At 51.3% G+C, this 19275-nt stretch overlaps 1 protein-coding gene across 2 annotated transcripts in view; it reads right to left on the bottom strand.

Annotated features, from left to right (window-relative positions):
- Nucleotides 1–3767: 3767 nt before the first annotated feature.
- ALX4 (ALX homeobox 4) overlaps nucleotides 3768–19275 on the bottom strand; it is a 44105-nt gene continuing 28597 nt past the window's right edge. For both annotated transcript variants that reach the window (XM_030274130.4, XM_072929885.1), the window contains exons 2-4: nucleotides 18675–18985; nucleotides 11036–11164; nucleotides 3768–8991 (exon numbers count right to left, since the gene is read on the bottom strand). In XM_030274130.4, the coding sequence (XP_030129990.1) occupies nucleotides 8668–8991; nucleotides 11036–11164; nucleotides 18675–18985 (764 nt within the window). In that variant the 3' untranslated portion in view covers nucleotides 3768–8667. The remainder of the gene's footprint in view (nucleotides 8992–11035; nucleotides 11165–18674; nucleotides 18986–19275) is intronic.

Below are 19275 nucleotides of genomic sequence, written 5' to 3' on the forward strand. Positions count from 1 at the left end.
AGTTGCTAACTCAAGTCTTATCCTAAAGAGCTGAGAAGACCAGAGCAAATCCTGGCAAGTATTTCACCTATACTGCCTTTTCCTTTCAAGTTTTAGGCTGAAAATAATAATTTTCGCCTAAAATTTGAAATTTGCCAGAAAATACCAAACTTGCAAATCAAAACTTGCCAGAAAATACCAAACACAATACTCCATAGGATCTGCAGGTTATCCCATGAGCAGGTGGTCTCTTCAAACCTCTTGCTAACATTGGCATGTGACAGAGATAGCATTTGCTTAGCAGAAAATTCTGGTAGAATACATTTGCTTTACTATTGAGTTGTAGTTTTTTAAGTTATATCTCATGGTGTTGGGAGTGCCTGTAGGATGGTGTAAGTTCTTTCTATGATGCCTGCCACTGTTGTATCTAAGTGCAATAAACTGAGTTTCATGGTCCTTCTGCATGGGTAAGATCAGCCTCTTGTAGCTGCAGATAAGGAAACGGAGGTGGTCAGATTCCCTTTGGAGATGTGTGGGAGAAAACAGGACTGAACACCAATATCCCAAGCCTGGGATTTAGCAGAAAAAGCTACACTTTTATCTGAATTGTTGTTTGTTTGGAGTTTTGGGTTCCTCATTACCAAGGCAGAGGACTGTTAGCCTTGACTTTAAGAATCGGCAGGCTTCAGCAGGCCCTGGCTTGAAGCCATTTAGAGACATTCCTGGTGTACTCTGTGTAATTTCAGCCTGATGGAAATGGCTGTAATGCAGTCCCACCTCTGCTGATCTTCAGGATTCCCCTGTCTGCAGCTTCTTGTGGTTGCTTTGAAAGTGAGTTATGTTTCCCATTAAAGGATAACAGGGACAATTGAGGCAATTACGGGGACTGGCTTGGAGCTAGCAGCACGAAGGGAGTTTTCCGACTGAAAACAGTGCTGCTCAAAGGTTCTTCCTGCAAGGTTGCCTGTTTGCTGTCTTCATTTGTCTGGAAAAGGATCTCGTAATTGTCCTTCAAATTTCCTTTAGTCATGCTAAATGCCTGTTTACTTGCATAAACAGGAAGTGCTCCTGCTCCAGACAAGCATACCAACTCTGTAGTGACCATGGACAGAGATCAGTGCAACTTGGTTATGATTTTATTAGGTCTATAAACTTGTGTCAGTGCTCAGTACCAGACTGTGCAGGGGAGATGTGACTAAGAAAATACCAGCATAATTATTAAGTCACATGTATTAGATTTAACCTAAATTTCAGTTGAGGGGGGCTGGACAAAGGTCAATGCTGGACCATTTGACCAATGAAGGCATGAAGAACTTGGGGTATGCAGACATGAGGTTTTCCATGTTTCATTATGAGGTGTGGTTTCTGTTGCATCCTGTGCTTTTAAGGGTGAAGCTTATCTCTTTTAGCCGCTCCCCTCCATTCTGTGCAGTGATGGGAACCTGTAAAACTAAAAAGCTTGGGACTGACTGAACAAAGCGCCACTTACAGATATCCAGCTGGCCAGTGTGAATATGTCGTGCTCATCCAGGAGATAAGTCCATAATGCCTTGGAAAGATACCTGAGCTTTTCTAGCCACCAGCTGTGTTCCCTCCCAGGTGTCCATGTGTATATGTGCCATACACTCAAGAAAACCATTGTTTCTCACCTGCTTGGCTGACTGTTTGTAAACTTACAGGTCCTTCTTTTGTGAAACTCCTCTTTGAAGGCGAGGGCCAGGTCTCAGCTGGGTGCTGGCCACAGTTAGTGCCGGATGCCTTCAGCTGCAGACTGATGGCAGCAATAACTGCTTTGCCACACTTCATACAAACAGGGAAGAGAAAATGCTTTAAGGAGAAAGGACCATAAAATCAGATCCAGGAATTCAGTAAGGCTACAGCAAAAGGAGCAGATTGCTAACTCAGAGCATCTGTCTTTGCCCTGTGAGTAAGTTACGAACTGCAAAGCAAGAGAAAGTGGAAGATCCTTTCGCAAATAATAAACACTTGTTTGTCTCAGATTAAATGCAACACCTTTACATGTGGGCTCCAGCTGGCCATAAGTAGATGCACCTTGCATGGCTGTTACCTTTCTTGCCAATGAGAAGATTATTGAACATCCATCTGCTTAAAGGTTAATAACCAGCTTTTAAAAAGAGGAAGAAAAAAAGGCAAATCTGTTTAGTTTACAGGAATAAAAAATTGTTTTTCATTTAAACTGCCCGAACTTTGCCCTGCCTCAAAGTCATATTCTCCAGCAGAGAAGGAACGCGTTAACCTAGGAGCTGCAGCCACATCTCCCAGAGAGAAATTTTTCCATGTGTTTTAAATAACTCCTCTAACTCCTCTAGGAAGGTGCAGCTTCAAGAAGAAAACCCACATTTCTAATCTGGGTTCTGCCACTATCTATTTTAGAGAGAGACTTTAGTTCTTTGGCATCATTTAGGCCAGGAACAATTTCTGATGTAAACCCATACAAGCAGGATGTTACTGAAACTGGCTTTAGGCTCTCAACACTCTGAGCTCTGCCAACATCTGGAGAATCTGGCTTTGAGTGCTTGGGGAGGGAAGGAATTTTTCTCCTACAAGTGAGAGGAATGGATAAGCTTGCAACAGCACCTGCATTATCCATTTCTTTGTGAGATAGAAAACAGCCATGCACCATCTAAGGCAAGCTGATGCTCCCAGACAACTGATGGAAAGGCCAGAGGGGCTCTGTGGGTCTTGGTGGGTTGCTGGCAGCTGCTGGACACCTTCTTAGCTTTGCCTGAGCACGAAAGGCCCTTTCCAGTCCACACAGCATCTGGGTACATGGACTTGAGCTCTTACTGGTCCCAGTTCTGGTGGGTCTGTGCAGTCCAAAGGAAACAGTTCTGCAGCCGAGTTTATTGATGGAGTGCAAGAAACAGAAAGGCCCTCACAGAATGCAGATTTCCCTGCAGTGGAACAAGAGCTGTGCCCTGTGAACTGGTGGGGCCAGACAAACCCTTCCTTTTGTGTGCAGACAAGAGAAACTCAGAGGGCTCAGTCTGCCCCACAGCCCACCGAGCAGTTTCTGGCTGCAGGCAGGCACCTCTGGGAAACCCTGCAGACCCACAGAGGAGAAGAGGGTGGGTGAGGCTTGGATGCCTCTGCTAAAGTGGAGCTAGGAGAGGAGGGAGTGTGACTGCCTGTGGGAATATGGGAAACAGTGCCAGCCCCAGGTGTCTTCTCCTAGGGCTTCAAGAACCTTGTGCTTGGTGTCCCGAGCATGACTGTGCTGTGTAAAAGGGGTGGTGCCACAGCATGGGGAGCTGAGGGGCCGCGATCCCGGAGCGGCCGGCGGGACGCTGCTGTGCCCGCTGGCGCTCACCCAGCTCTTTGTACGGCAGAGGCAGCAGCCCGTGAGCTGCCACCTGTTGTTAATCTACCCCCGGCTAATCCATTCTGGACTGCGTCAGCAGTTCAAAAGGGCACTGTTAGTATTTTTTGCCAGCTTCAATTAACGTGAGATTTTGGAGGCCCCTCTGATCACATTTCATCTGTCATGAGTCAGGAACAAACCAGCCAGATTGCAGTTGAGAGGAGAGAAGAGAAGGAGTTTATTGCAAACCAAAACAACAACAGTGTTTGTGCCCCCTTGGCCAGGGTGGCTGGGAAGCAGGGGCCTTCCCACTCCTTTCAAAACCTGGAAAAATAAAAGTTGGTGACTGAAACTCCAGCCCTTCACCTCCAAAAAAAAAAAAAAAAAAAAAAAAAAAAAAAAAAAAAAAAAAAAAAAAGCTGCAAGTGCAATAACTTACTTCAAAAAAAGTTAAGAAGAATCAAGCTGCAAGACTGTTTGTTCTTTTTTAATATTCCACTGTAATGAACTGGTAATACATGGTTGCATAGGCAATAACATTGCATGGCACAAACCTCATGTGGCAACATTTTAAATGATTTTTTTATTCTTTTTTTTTTCCTGAACATTTTTAAAACTTTTTTATTTTTCTATATGTTCTACCCCAGGCCGTTAAGCTAAAGAGAAAAAGAAAAGGTAGCATTTATACAAGGTTACAATATTTTACAACAAAAAACCAATAATATTGATTGAGGTTTGTTTTCTTTCTTTCTCCCAGTCTCTCTTTCAAGCACTGCACACCTAAACCGATATATTATTATACATTGAAAACTGTCCTTCAAAATCAGTAGTATAAAAGTTCTAGCTCTACCTACCTACCTAGCTATGTGGGGGGGGTGGAGAACCATGTTACCAGCAAAGAGTTAAGGGGGTGTAAGGCTGCTCCCTCGCCTCCTCCCAGCTCCCTTTGGGAAGCTGCAAAGAGCTGAATGACTTTCCATCCGATTCCACCCCCTTCCCATTTGGGTTTAATTTCTCCCTCGGTCTGTTTGCTTTTTGCTATGTCAGTCAGAGCAGCAAAATAAACACGGGGCTCTGCCTCTGCTTGATTATTTTTCAATCCTTTTCCAAGAAACTACCTTTTTGCCTTAGTTTGTTTGGAGAGTGTTTTACAATGTGCTGCCCGGTCTGAGCGTACTCTGAGAATCGGGAACGCGCCTCCCCACCCCAAAACACCTCCAGTGCAGCAGGAAAGCAGCAGGCAGCCTGTTGGGCAGCACACAGGGAACTGGCCCGGGCTGGTGGTGCGTCCCCTCGGCTGATGGGGCAGGTGAAGCCATGTGTGCTGTATGCGTCACGTGTGGCACACTTTCCCTAGCACCCTGCCCGTGCCATGGCTCAGGCCAAGCATGGTCCAGCAAGGACGTTTCATCTGGCAGGATGTGCATTCCGGCAAGGAATGATGCTCGCTCACGATCTGCCACGGGCTTTTGAGGAGAGGGAGGGTGGTTCTCTTCTTATTTTGCTGTCTTGGTCTTCCTCCCTGTAGGCTCTAACCAGGTAGGTGCTGGGGCAGTGGGACCTGAACTGGGCAGCATATTCTGGAGGAGGCAGCCAGAACCTGGCTGGAGAGCCTGCTGGAGTGCGGGTGGGTGGCACTGCTGGCAGTAGGTGTCGTGCCAGGGGGCTGACCTGGCCCGTCCCCAGGAGCTTGTTGAGGCACAGCAGCCCTAAGAGTCTGGACCCTGCAGGGCCCAGCAAGCCCAAGCCTAGTTCCCCACTGGTTTCAGTTGCTACCAAAGCACTAACTACTGCTTGTAGGCAAGAAGTGCCTTCGAGTACTTGGCAGCAAGTGGTACCCAACCACTTTTAAGCCAGTGCTAGGAACCCATGCTGCTCTTGCTATTTGCATCCTCCTGGTCTCAAAGCTCTGGGACATCTCTGGGGTTCCCAGCCATGGGCAACATAAAGCAGCCACGTTGTAGGGTACCAGGGCCAGAACTGCTTGGGTGAATGTTTTGCTCCTCCCTCCATGAGGCTGGAGGAAGATTCTGGGTGAGCCCACAGAGGATGCCACCATGGGCATGGCAAGTGTTGGGATGGCTGATGCTTGTGAGACATTTTGGTGATGGATGGGGACAAAGCTTGCAGCTTTGAAGGCAAGTCCCAGCCAGGGAATTGTGATTCAATGTATAGACAGGAGTAAAATACTAAATAAGAAATAAATAGAGAAGAAAGTCATAAATAGAATTGAAAAGTATTAAAATAACAACAACAATAATAATATTTAAAAAAGGTATCATCATGGCAATGTGAGATTGCGAGAACAGCAGTGACCCTGTGACCTTTAAGAAATGCAGTAGCTGTAGGCTGGCTAGGTTAAGATACACACACACACATATATACATACATATATATATAAGTATATATACATACATATATATATAAGTATATATATATATTTATATATTTATACAGTTTTTCATGTTAATTTAACAGCTAGTCTTAAAAACCCTTTTAAATAAATTTTAAAAATGTATTTTAAGTACAGATGCATGTAGCTTAAAAACTGCCAGAACAACTGCTTTTGAAGGTTTGGGAGGGGCAACCCTTCCAGCATTACCCAGATGTGTGGGTGCAAGGGACTGTGCTGGAATGGCAGCAGCAGCCAGAGAGGTGAGGCAGAGCCTGATGAGCAGTGGGGCTGCTGCAGCTGGAGGTGGGAAGGGAGCCCTGCACAAGGGGTCCAGGGAACAACATTCCCCTTGCCTCGTGGTATTTTCAGGCAGGCTGAGGGCTGGGCACATGCAGTGGTGTTTAAATTAGACTGAGTCCAACATGTGCTTTCCACATGAATTTTAAGGTGACAGAAAATGGGGGTCAAGCTTCTCTAAATGCCAAGTCTGCTGCCAGGAGACTCTCCTCTCTCTCTCTAACAAGACAGGGATACAGCACTTAATCCTCTGGGCTGTTAAACAGCTCAGATGAAATACTGGCCCCGTGGAAGTCTGTGAGGAAAAGCTACCTTTTAACTTCAGTAGGGAATGCAGCTAAGCTCTTGAGTAGATACAGCCCTCCACTGGAGCTGCCTTCAGAGCTTGCAGGCTAAGCGAGACTTGTCCCCGTTTGCCCGCCTGCCCCACTGCACTCCCTTTAGCTCTGCTTGTTGCTAATTTGCCTTGTCAGCAATGGTACTGGACTGTTCAGGCAGCAGCCCTCCACTGATTGCCTGCTGACATTGGGAAGCATCAAGATTCCCAGTGTACCTGGGAAAAGGCTCTCAACGCTGTGCTTAGCTGCCTACACAAATCTGATGGACAAACTGCCTCCTGCCACCAGTCCCTGGGTAGCTGGGAAGCTCAGCGGCTTCTGGGGTACCCAGTGGGGATGTGCACACCCCCAGCTGGTCAGCATGATCCTGCCTGGTTCAGTGATCAGCATCACTTTCAGCATCTAAGCCACCATGCCTGAGGCCTCAGCTGAATGTTTAGGCTGGGATGTAAATCCTGGCTGCCTGTGATGGGAGAGGCCCTGGTTATGCAGATGATGTGGTGAAATGCTTGCTGGCTCCCTGTCCATAGCAGGGAAGTCATCTCTTAGCATTTCTGAGGAGAAGAAAAAAACAGTACTACTGGTGTTTTCTTATTCCAGTAAATATATTACTTTTGACCTAGCAATAGTGTATCATTAAGGTAGTGTATTGACAGACTATGGAAATACTTATATGGCTCATTAACCTGAAGCTGAACATTTGGTTGTAGCTTATTTGGAACTTTTTCCAAGACCACTAGATATTCCTGGACCTTAAACCACAAGATCCCCTAACACTGGGCACGTGGAAAGAGGGCAGGGTGACAAACCACTTTTTATGGGTGTAGTATCCTATAATTCCCTTGCGAATCTCGGAGATGGCTACCCCAGCACAAGCCCATCTTGCAGAGCCACACTGTATGGATGGTAGTGCTCAGCTGACTTTCAGCTTCTCCTTGGCAGTATTTCAGTGGGGTAAAAGGATATTCCAAAATTATTCCATGCACTACGATCATTGAAAAACTTGTAAAATGTTTAGCCTTGCAAAGGAGATCTTACTTAACAGCTCTGTGCAGGTAAAAGCTGTGGGACGGAAAAGCAGAGAGGCATGTTGGTTCACACAAACCAGAGAAGTTCTGGTCTGTTCTACTTCCTCTGCAAAGTGAAGAGGAACTGAGGTGGCTGGAGATGGGGCAGTATCACCTTGCTCTCCCTTGAGCCCCTTCCCAAACTGTTCCCTTTGCTGTCCCTGGTGCAGAGATGCCCACGGCCACCGTGTGCAACAGGGCACTGGGGTGGAGGGCTGAGGGAGGGCCTGTCATTGCACGTGTCTGACCCAGGATGGGGCGTATGAGCAATTTGGTGGCCTTGTGCCACTGTGGCGGTGTGCTAGTGCTTGAGCTCTTTCTTAGGGCAGTCTTTTTGGGGACTTGCAGATTTACATAGCAGTTGTGCTTCCCTGCCAGGGCTGCTGTCTCTAAACTGAAGTTAATAATTCCCAACCCAGTGAAAGACAGAGGAAATATTTTCCTGTACCACCATCCTTGTGAGGCTCAGCATAGACCACGACTAGGGAAAGCAATGCCCAGGCATTCCCTGGGGCATCAAGCCATGCTGGAAAGCTGTTGTTTGCTGGGGTGTATCTTCATCTGGGTCACCAGAGGGCTGGCAAAGACTCTCAGCATGATAGCACCGTGCCATGGTGGGTAGGGGCATCCCCTTCACAGGCCTCTACAACTCTGCTGCATTTCAGAGTACAAGATGGAGTGGGAGCAGGGTAGAAGGAGGTGGGCTAATGTTGCCTTTTTTCTAGCTTCAGTTATCTTCCCAGCCTGGTTCCTCACTCAACTGTGGGAAGTCGTAGCTCCTGCTAAAAATGATGTTGGCAGTGTGAGAGAGTTTCTTTGCTGGTGCTAGAGTCCCCATGAAGTCCCTTGCCCAGGGCAGAATATGTGTGTGTGAGTGGGTGTGTGTGGGTGTGTGTGGGTGGGTGGTGGGAGCTGAAAGGCATGTCTGGTGTCAGAAAAAACAGCAAAACAGCGGGAAGAAAAAATGCCCAGGTTGTTGGGGAGGTGGCAGTGAGAAGGGATGCATCCCATCCCAGATCTTAATGGAAGAAGTGCTGCTCCACAGCCTCCCTCTCTCTGCCTGATCCCAAGGAAGCCGGGAGGTGCCAGGTTCATGCTGGAAACTCTCCACTTACATTAACATATGTACTTTATATGCCTAGGGTAGCTAAAAGTGCTGCATTCAGATCCCCGAGGAGGCAACTGCTGTGTGGAGTCCAAGCGGATGGATTTCCCGGGCTGTCCCCAGGCGCTCTCTCCGTGTCCCGCGGGCACTGGGCTGCAGCCCTGTCATGTCGCCCAGGAGATCGCGGCGCTGTGCTCCTTCGCTTTCATCCTCAGGGCAGCGATGCTGGAGGTCTTGCGGTCCGGCTCGCTGTTCAGCTCGTAGCCATTGAGGCCGGGGCTCATCCCGGCCGTGCCGAAGAGGCCGCCCATGTGAGTCTGTCCCACGTGGCTGCCGGGCCCGGAGACTCCCAGGAACTCGGAGACGCCGCCGGCCGCGTGGGGGTGGCCATGGGGGGACATGCAGGAGGGCACCGTCTCGCAGGGGACCACGCAGGCGGGCACGGGGGAGGCGGCTCCGTTGTTGCCAATCCAGGAGGGGTTCTGGATCTGGAGGTGGGAAAAGAAGCATCAGGGCTGCCCCGTGCGGGATGTTTTGGGCAGCCGGCCTGAGGGAATGGACTGTGTCCAGCCCCGGCCTGGCAGGGCAGCCTAGTGGAGGGGCAGCCACTGAGGTGGGCATGCAGCCCCGTCTGCTGGCCCCTGCTCAGCCCTTCTGCAGCCAGCAAATTCACTCCAAAACCTGTATGCCAGCCTGGACAGGGGCAGGGAGTGCAGCGGGATTACTCACAGGGAGCAGGATTGTGCTCCTCTGCCACAGCATCTGTTTATTTATTCCACTCCCAGACACTCCTCTTAGTTCTTTTGTACCATGAGCACTTTTCTCAGTGCAGGAAACTTTGTGTCATCCATGGTATTTCTGTGGTCCTACTCATTACAGAGGGGTCAGGCAGAAAGCAGTGCTGTGAGGTTGCTCATCTACCATCCCTCTCCAGCTCAGGGCAGTTTTGCCTAGGCAAAGATTATTTTGTACCACATAGACGTGCCTGTCGGAGCTGAGCCCCCAGCACAGGCAGCTTCATTGCCCGTCTCCCCCAGAAGTGCCCATCCAGGCAGCAACACCCACCCTGCTGCAGAGCCCTGCAGGGCCACCTCAAGAGACCATCTGGGGTCCTGCAGTGTCACTCACAAAATGATATTGCAGAAGAAGAGAGGAGGGCTCAGTATTTGGCAGTGGGAATAGGTGTGCTGCAGCAGGGGATGCACGGGCATGCAGGATGAAAGCAGAGAGGAGGTGAGCAGCTGGCTGGAGCAAGAGAGCAAAGGGCCCTTCATCCCACTGCCCCTTTCCACTGCTTGCCCTTGGGCCCTCTCTGATCTCTTGCCTCCTGCAAATTGCTTTTCAAATTTTTGATCTCTTGTGCTGGGAGAGGAGGGCAGTATGGAGGGATAGAGCAGTGTAAGTTACAAAGGCAAGAGAAGGACATGCTAAGAAGGCTTCTGAGAGTGTTCTCTGCTTTGAAAAGCTGCTTTGGCATCTCAGCTGTTTCAAAAGGGTTTCTTGTTCAGTTTATGGGAGACGCCAAGCGGGAGAGAGGTCAAACACTCCCGGCTTGGCTGCGGGGTAGCATTGGTACAGCAGTGGCTGGGAAGGCAGCTGACAGACAGGGTGTCAGGGAGGGAGGACTTCCAGCAGATCTGTGAGGACAGTCAGGTTCAGAGCATCATGCCTGCAGAATTGCACCCTTGAGCAAATTCTGGGTGGTGGGAAGAGGAGTAGAGGATGGAGGGAGTGCTCTCTGGGCACAGCCTAGCCCTGGAGCTAGCAAACCCCAGTCTGTCTGGCATCATCTGAAGTGTTGTGAAACTGGGGCTGGCCCAATGTTTAAGAGGCAATTTTGCTGACAGGTCTTCTAAGACAGGAAGCTAAGGAGGGGAGGCAGCCCTGTGACTTGGATCCAGGGTCAGGGCAGGAATGGTTTCAATAGGACTCAGAAGCAGCTCCAGGTACTCCAACAAGCCTGCTCCCTCCCCTCTTCCTTTGGAGCATAAATCTACCACTCCCTTGGGAAGCATCCCCAGATGTCACCAAGTGTGCTGTGTGTACCACAACTCATCACTGGGAACTACTGGGGGAATTTGCCAGGGGAAAAATGCTTTTATCCAACCACCATGTCCAAGGGGCATCGAAACCAGACATAGTAACAGGAAGCATCCCTGGGATCTGCTATTCTTTAGGCATGAATGAGCCTTTTGGATCTTTTTTGAACCAGTGGAAAGCTAGTGGGCAGCAGCACATATTGATAGGATGTGCTGAGCAGGGTGGCCTGTGCCCAAGGGTGCTGCTCTATATCACACAGTGCTGGGCTTGTACCTGCTTTAAATATAGCTGCTCTGGACCAGAGCATGAGGGAGCCAAGCAAAACTAAAAAACTGCCAGCCCTCCAATGCCTGGCACTATAGCCCCAGTGTCTCTGCAGCCTTGCCAAGGGCAGGCGGATGTGCCTGAGAAGTGAAGCACGGCTGGGGGAGGACTGGCACCAGAGGCAGCGTGTCCAGCAAGCACTGTGCCCAGGCAGGGGAATGCACTCACCTGGGCGTAGTTCTCAGCACGGGTGAGCAGAGGCAGCTCGTAGGCGGTGGAGAAGTGGGTCCGGACCTGCTGCATCTGACCAAAGCGCTCCCGCTTGCGCCATTTGGCTCGCCGGTTCTGAAACCACACCTGGGGAGAGGGGACAGCAGGGCTGTGAGCAAGGGGAGCCCGGCAGTGGCTGGTAGCCCAACAGCCCTGAAGAGCCCACCAGAGGGCAGGGCCACGCCAGGTGGGTGGTTTGGTATGGCACGGAGAAGGGCACTGCTCCACAGACGCGCTCTGCAGGGGAGAGAGGGTCCTTCCCTGCTTCTCCTGAGGGTCTGGGGCCAGCCTGTGCTCCTGGAAAGGGAGCACTCCATGCAAATGGGGATGTCCATCTTCTGGTGCACAGCCTCTCTGGGGACATTCCCAGCTCTTGCCTCCCCCAGCCTGATTTGCCCTGGAATAGCCCATCTTCCTCTCACCCCTAAATCTGTGTTACCCAGGCTCTGCCTGCTGCTTTCCTGCTGTCAGCCAGTTTCAGAGGAGAAGTGTGAATACATCCGTGTGTGAATACATCTGCTGCCAGGCTGAAAACAGCAGTGATGGGGCTTTCCCCAAGATTAATCCTGGCTATGATGCCATTGACTGCTTGCATTTCTCACCAACTCTCTCATTTTGCTTAACCGCAACAAGAAATACAAAGCCAAACACCCCATCCCTCTTTAGCTGCAGGAAAGGACAGGTGTCCTTCTGTAGCATCCCTTGGTTTACACTGAGTTTTCTTTGCAGGGTTTGCTACTCTTTGCTTCACAGTGCTGCTCAGATCCCTTCAAGGCAAAGACCAAAACTCTGTTTCTGCTCTTATTTTTACTGGCTTGACATCAGTGTGGATTATTGCACTGTTGTCAGCACCATTGCTCCTGATTTGCATCAGCCTAAGAGAGATCAGAGCCTGGCCCAGTGTCTTCAAAGCCTCTTGAAGCTCGTGAGTCAGGGAAACACATCAATCAAGAGCTGCTTTGAAGGCACTGAGAGATGAGGGCGATCACCAGGGGCTGGGTTGTGCAGGTCACGCCAGTGCATGAAAGGAGCACTCCTAGAGCCTCTCAGCTCTGCTTCGAGTTTTACACGGTGACTCGCTGCAGGGGGCCAGAGGGGTATTGCTGACAAGCAGCTTGGCCCTTCCCACGCCTGGCCGTGGGGCAGCTTCGCTGCTTGCCAGGCACCTGGGGAAAGGAGATGCCAGGTAGGAAGCTCATGTCTTCACAGGACAGCAGGACAAGGCAAGTGCTTGGCACAAGGTGGGATGGCAGGACAATTTTTGCAGGGGCAGGAGTGCTGTGGCCCCTGCAGCCTCAATCAGTGCAGCCAGGAGCTGCTATGGAGAGGGATAAGGGGTTTGGGTTTCTGTCTGAGCTGACCTTCCTGCTTGTGCTGGAAGAGTTGTTTCAGGCTCTCCTGCTTCAGTTTCTGCCTTCCACCACATAGACAGCCTCGTGCTGGTCTCTTGCAGCCAGGCCTGTGGTATGATAGGCTGCTAAGGGTTTGGCCATGCACTGTGGTCTGCTTTGGGCAGGGAGCTGATAATGCAGCTGCCAGGCACGTGCTCCTCATGTGGGCTGTGGAAAGCACAGGGTTTAGTGCCCGGCCCCATGGCCATGATGCCAATGGCATGGGCCATCCACTAGCTGGCCAAAGCAGCAACCTGCTATCAACCCCCTACCCCAAATCAGTAACCCTGTGTTTTCAGTAGGTGCAGAAAGCATCGGGAGAAGCATCCTAACGTTATCCCAGCTGCGCACACACTGCACATGCAGAGCGTCCTACTGGAGCAGGTTTGATGCCTCAGGCATCTGTCTGTTTTTCTTCTACCTCTTCTTGGCACAGCCACTCCAGCCCAGCTGCAGGCCAGTCCCAGGGCTGGCCTGGATCACGCCGCTTTGATCTGCAGATTCAAAGTTAGCGGTGGTGACCTGGTTCCTCCTCAGGCGGGGGAGGCCCCGCTGTGCTCAGAGGGGTGGAGAACAGGTAGGGAGCAGAGTGCTGGCTCTGCATGAGGCCAGGATGAACATATGCCAGGCATACGCGGCCGTTCCCTGCGTGCTGAAGGCACCGGCTGCCTTGCCTGCCTGAACATCCCACCTGGGAGCAGGGCGGCCGAGCTCGGGCTCCCACGGCAGGGTGTGGCTCTGCAGTGTGACCTTCGAAGCCATCAGTGCAGGGTCTGTGCCCTCTTCTTCCCAGGGCAGCACAACAGCTGCCTTGACAGAGCAGACTGGGGTCTTGGCCTCTGTTCTAACACATTTATGCATTGGATTGAACAGAGCAAAGCGATTTAAACTGACAGTTCCCAAATTGCCATGTGGCTGGTGGCTGGGACAATGTGGCAAGTCATTGCATTAGGCTGAAGAAGAAGTGTCTTCAGTCCAAGGGCTGGTGTCACAGGCACCAGAGGCACTCTGAGAGCTGACAGTGAGCTCTGAAGCGCTTGTGGCGAGGTTTGGATCACTTTTTAAATCTGCCCTTTCTCCTCTGGTCCAAATCCTTATAGGCTTCTTGGTATTTTGCAGTTGGGTTTCTCCAGGTCTCCACAGTTATCCGGGAAAAACAAGACAGGCATGGCAACGTATAATGTGAAAATGTCAGCAAAAAACCTCAACTAATCCTCAGTATTTCCACAGTCTTAGAAGACACCTGCTTTTAAAAAGCAAATCTAAACCCAAACAGAAGTTCATTTTCCTTTCATTGCCTGTCACTCCCTGTCAAGAGCGGCTGTTGTGGGATGGGAATGTGACAGCGGAGGTTGCAGTGGCTAGTGCAGCATGTCCTCTGGGGTCAGGATGGGCTACTTTGTGCGGGGACCAGCAGTCACTGTGGACTGAATCTCAGTGTTAGCAATTACAGCAGGAGTGCACAGTAATGGCATGTGTCTAATTCCTGCAGACAACGCTTTGATAAGCCCTGATGTACCATATCAGCCCTGTAAAAGTCTACAGAACAGAGAATGTTTCATGTCTCCATAAACATTCAGCTATATGCTGGTACCTAAATACATATGCATACACAGCTGATGTGCTGTTGGGGGTGGAGAGGCCAGAAGTGGCCTGAGACAAAGCAAGGAGGCTCCTGCTCACTCTCTTGGTGCCTCTACCCTTGCACCCAGTGGGCGCTGCCAGTCTGCCCCTGCCACCAAGCCCTGTGTGCCCTGCACAGGGCACAGGTGGATGGGCTCAGTTGGGACTTAACCCAGGCCACTGACCATGTCTGGATAGTTGGGGGCTGCGTCACTGATCTGTCCTTCCTCCAAGTTAAAGGTCTTTTCCCCTCTCTCCTACCTGCACCATGGCAGTGGTGGTGAGGCTGCACATGTGGTGGTGGGCTGCAGGCAGCTGTGGGGTTGTGTTCATGCCCTGTGCTCAACAGCCCTCACTGCATCACTGCTCTGATGCAGGTAAGAGCTGCCCACCACATTCAAGTCTCCTGTGCTTTTACTCTCTTCTGGCAGCCTCACAGCATCCATTCTCCTCATTCCTGTCCTCTCACCCTGCTACCCTCCTCTCTCTGCTCAGACTCCATCTGTCTGTGTTCAGGACCCCATCCCTCTGTGAAAGGCCAGGCCGTCTCCCCTCTTGCCAGAGATGGACACCAGTCCTTTGCTTTTCAGACTGCAAGAACAGAGCCAGAATTCATCCTTGAGTGCTGAAACTGGACACCGTTTTATCAGTGGCCTGGAATGGGAAATTGGAGCCTGGGATGAGAGAATTGAATAACTCGAGCTTGTTTTCATTTCATGTTTAATTTCCTGCAGGCTTAGCTCAGTCTTTCCGCTCCTTCCACCAGCCTCCCAGGGTTTTATGGGGGAAAAGGGATCAAGATATATTACTTCTTTCTTTGCTTTGCTTTTTTTCTTTTCTTTCTTTTCCAAGGCGGTGATTTTGCTACAGCGGAGTTTGACATTTCCCTCTCACTTTCAAGCCCCCGCCGCATCACAGGGTCACCGCCAAAAACATTTCATTAATGGTCCCAGCAATCATAAAGCTGGCTTTGAGGGGGGCTGCCTGAGGGGTTATATTCCCTGGCTGTGAAGCCTCCTTCCAGTCCCATCCCTTTCTCCTCTCCCAGAGAGCAGTCCAGGAGGCAGATACTGATAACCCAAGAGAGATAAGCAGCCAGGGCCAGGCTGGCATGGGCTTGGGATGTGCCTGTGTGTGTTTCTATGCAAGGGGAAGGAATAATGTGTGAATACACGTGTCTACCTTGTTTTTCTAGTGCCACTGCCTCAGGCATCTGCTGCAGACCTGGATGAGCTGAAAGAGCCTCAAGCAGTTGCTGATACCAAGCAGAAGGTCTTTCTGGGGCTCTGCAGCCCCAGACATGGAAGAGAAGAAAGGAATGGGATATACATGGTGGATAGGACCTACATGAACTCAGCGCCCCCTGTGCACCCTTGCAGGTTTGTGGCTGAGCTGTAGCAACATTCCTGGCTGTGCCTCTGCACAGGGCTTATGCATGGCTCCCACTTCGGAAAACAGGGATGTGCAGTATCTTAATAGTACATTGAAACAAAGGGCAAGGTTGTGGGGAGTAGACAGGAAAATGTTGCATTGCATGACAGGGGATATTAGCTTTGACATTGTCAGACCCCAGTACAGATGGCTGGAAACTGAGGCAGGCAGGGAAATGGAGCGGGAGAGGGGCCAGGCCATGGAATGCCACTGCTTCACAGTATGGTCCACCTCATGTATGCTGCTGGCATGGGCTCCTCTCCAGACACCAAAAACTCTGGCAGCTACTTCACTAATGAAGCATGAGCTTGGGAAAGGGATGGAAAAATCAGAGCTGCAGAGCCTGTCTGGGCTCTGCATCTGTTTCTGCTTGCAGTGCAGCTGGTTATGCTCCCCAGGAAGCCAAGCCTAGCCATAGGGGATGCATAGGGGATGACCCCCAGGCAAAAGCTGTGAGAGGGAGCATCACACCTTAAACCTGTGCCTCGCCTTTCTGCCATCTCACTTTGCTTAGTTCAGCTTTTCAGGCAGCTGAAGCTGACCTCCAAAAAAATCATTCCAGGGCAGGATTATCCCTTAGATGACACATCTTCCTTGGGAGAGGGACTACTGTGCTTCCCTCAAAGCCCATGGGGCTGCAGCAGGTGTGTGCCCAAATACCCCACAGCAGCCAGAGCCTTTCCCAGCGCAGTGGAGAGTTCTGAGTACCTAGCAGCTCTTTGGCTTGCAGGGGAAAAGTAGTGAGGGGTTTGTATCTAATTTTTGATTTCCACCCTCTAGCCCTTGTTTTTTGGTCCTTGCAGTAGGCCTTTGCTTCACCATCAGCCTCCTGAGCTGCAGCCCCATGCCCGTACCCACTCTTGGGCTGTGAGCTAATGGCCCTTGATGCCCCACTGCTGGTATTGGAAGACCCCGCAGAGCAGAACTGCCCAGGGGGTGGGAGGCCAAAAACAAGGCTAAACAAGCTATGGCACAACCCAGAGGTGGAGACAGGCACTAGGTTGATTCACTAAGGCTTTGTCTCCAAAATCCTCCTTCATGGGAAGAGCAGCCCTGTGCCATCAGCAGCAGAGCCCTGTGCCACCTCCACGCCTCCCAGGGGCTGCCACTGCCGTGCCAAAGCCAAGCAGCCCACTAACCTACAGCCCCAGCCCCCTGGGGATACATCTGGGGTACCAGCAGCTGGGCTGCCCCTGGGCCTGCCCAGCCAGCACCTGCTGCACTGGGCACTAACCTGCTGGTCCTCGCTCTCCAGTGACAGTCTGCACTGCTGCTGACAGCACAGCAGTCCTGCATCACGAGGTGGTGGCCTGGTGCCAGCCCACGGCCCAAGTCACTGGGTCCTGCCTGGCAGAGCCAGGGAATGACTGAAATGCAAGTGCTTACCCCTTTCACCATGGGATAGGTGCACGAGCAGCCAGGCCACTCAGACAAGCCCTTCAGCAGCTCTGTCACACGAGCCTTGTCATCGCCATCCCAAGTGAGAGGTGGCACTGGCAGGGAGGCTGTTCTTGGCTGCTGGCTACTGGCACATTTATCTCAGAGCAAACTAAACCCCTTTTTGCAAAAGTACTCCTGGCTACTTAGGGAGTTCTGCCCTCAGCTGAAGTGTGATCCAGGGGTAAAGTGGGGGAAAACTCCAAAATGAAGGGTCATATGTAAGGAATGTGTAGATTGCATCTGCCTCACTTGCCCTGGCTCTGATGGACAGCCCTTCACGCTGCCTGGGATGACATAGTAGCTGCAAACCCTGTCTCAGAAGCGATCAGGAGGAGCTTGCCACCCTCCAGCACCTCATTCTCATTCCTGAGCTAAAGGAATGTCATGCACCGTGCAGTCAGTAACCCGATGCTATGCGTGGCCTCCCAGGAGACCCCATTAGCACTTGTGGTGTGTTTTTGGGAAATCGAGAGCTGCATCCAGTGGCACAAGCAAAGAGCTGATGTTTGTAGCAGTGCCTTGCTCTGCCCATGCTGTGGTGCTCAGCATGCTACACTCGGGACCAACGGGAATGACTGCTGCCTACTGAAACGCAGCCATGTCCAGCCTGAAGAGAAACAGCTGCAGGGAGGAAGAGCACACCAGCCCTGCAAACCAGTTTAGGCAAGCACACAAGAACTGTTTGAATTCAGCAGTGAATGTACAAACTAAAATGGATTTAAGCATGAATGTGGGCCTTATTTGCAACAACTACTTGTAAAGGTTAAAGCAGAGGCTGCCTGGGAGCTGGGACTATTCCTGGTATAAAAGATAGAATCAGGTGTCTTCGTGGGCCAATTATTCTTGATGCTAATGCAGGTTCTGGGGGTGGTGAGCTGACAAGTGCCTGCAGATGGAAGTGACAGGATTAGCTGTGCTGGAGAAGGAGCTGCACACCAAGGCATGAGCTGCGGATGTCCGCTCCATGCAGTGGTGCTCCTTTTTGCACACGCTTCTGAGCTCTGACATGCCTCCTGTTTAACCTTGACTCACAGGAAAGAGCAGTAGTCAGAGAATCATTCCCTCCTCTGATGTGGATTTCAGGTCTGCTGGCCCCCCAGGTTAGTTCAAGGGAGCTCATTCACGAGAGCTGGCACCTGTGTGGGTGGAGGTGATTGAGACTGTCAACAGAGTGTGGCTGTTTGACTCTCCTGCTTCTCCTAAGGTGGTGGGTGCACCTTTTACCTCCAGATCTCCAGCTTTCATGCAGTCTCAGCACCTGCCAAGCAGCAACAAGAGCTGCCTCTCTTGCGTCACCACATTCTCTGGCACTGAACTCCCAGTCACCTCTGCAGCCCCCTCTGCCAGAAAGAGCCAATGCTGTGGAAAAGCTTGCTCCCACTCAGAGTAAAGAACCTATGTCCCTGCAAGCCTCCTGAAGAGAGCAGATTTTCTGCAAGTTTTGTTCAGAGCGGCAGTGAGGCTTACCCACCTACTGTCCCACTAGCTCAAGGGCAAGAGGTGTTTCTGTGAAGACTGGATTGCAGGACACCACGCCAATAAAGGAGGTGACACCAGTGTCAGACGTGGATGTACCTCCTTGTGCTTTCCCTGTGCCACAGGCTCTGATTCGGGCTCGGCTGCCTGCAGCTTATGGTGGGGCTGCAAGGGAAACTCAGAGGCTTTTTGCAGCTCATCCACCCCTTACCCAGCCCCAGGATTTCCCCCCATACCTGTACACGAGCCTCAGTGAGGTCTGTCCTCATGGCTAGCTGCTCCCTGGCATAGACATCAGGATAGTGGGTCTTCTGGAAGACCTTCTCCAGCTCCTCCAGCTGGTAACTTGTGAAGGTGGTGCGGTTCCTCCGCTTCTTGCCCTTGTTGCTCTCCGAGTCAGCCTTGTCCATGGGGCTGGGGAGGTCTGTGCTGGCCCTGTCCTGGGGCACCTTCACCCCGGCCTCCTTCACGCTGAGGTAGCTGCTGTCCATTGCTGAAGGGTCGGAGCTTGGCTGCAAGTCAGGCTCTCCCAAGCCGCTTTCCTTACCTGTTTCAGTGGGAGGTAGGGGAGGGAAGAGGAGGGCAGGTTTGACCAGGGATAGGGGCAGGGAGAGAGAGAAAAGGAAAGTGATGTAAATCTTTTGACATATTTTGCCCAGCACAGATGGGCAAGAGGAGGTTGGGGCCAGCTCTCTCAGCTCCAGCTCCCTCTCAGAGACCCAGGTGGGAGGATGAGCTCTGCACACTCAGGTGCACACATCCCAGCAAGACCCTCCTTCAACCTCTCAACAGCCACATCAGGGTTGAACATCATGGAGCACTACATCCCTTGGTCCT

The sequence above is a fragment of the Taeniopygia guttata genome, chromosome 5 (assembly GCF_048771995.1).
Source record: "Taeniopygia guttata chromosome 5, bTaeGut7.mat, whole genome shotgun sequence".
Taxonomy (NCBI): domain Eukaryota; kingdom Metazoa; phylum Chordata; class Aves; order Passeriformes; family Estrildidae; genus Taeniopygia; species Taeniopygia guttata.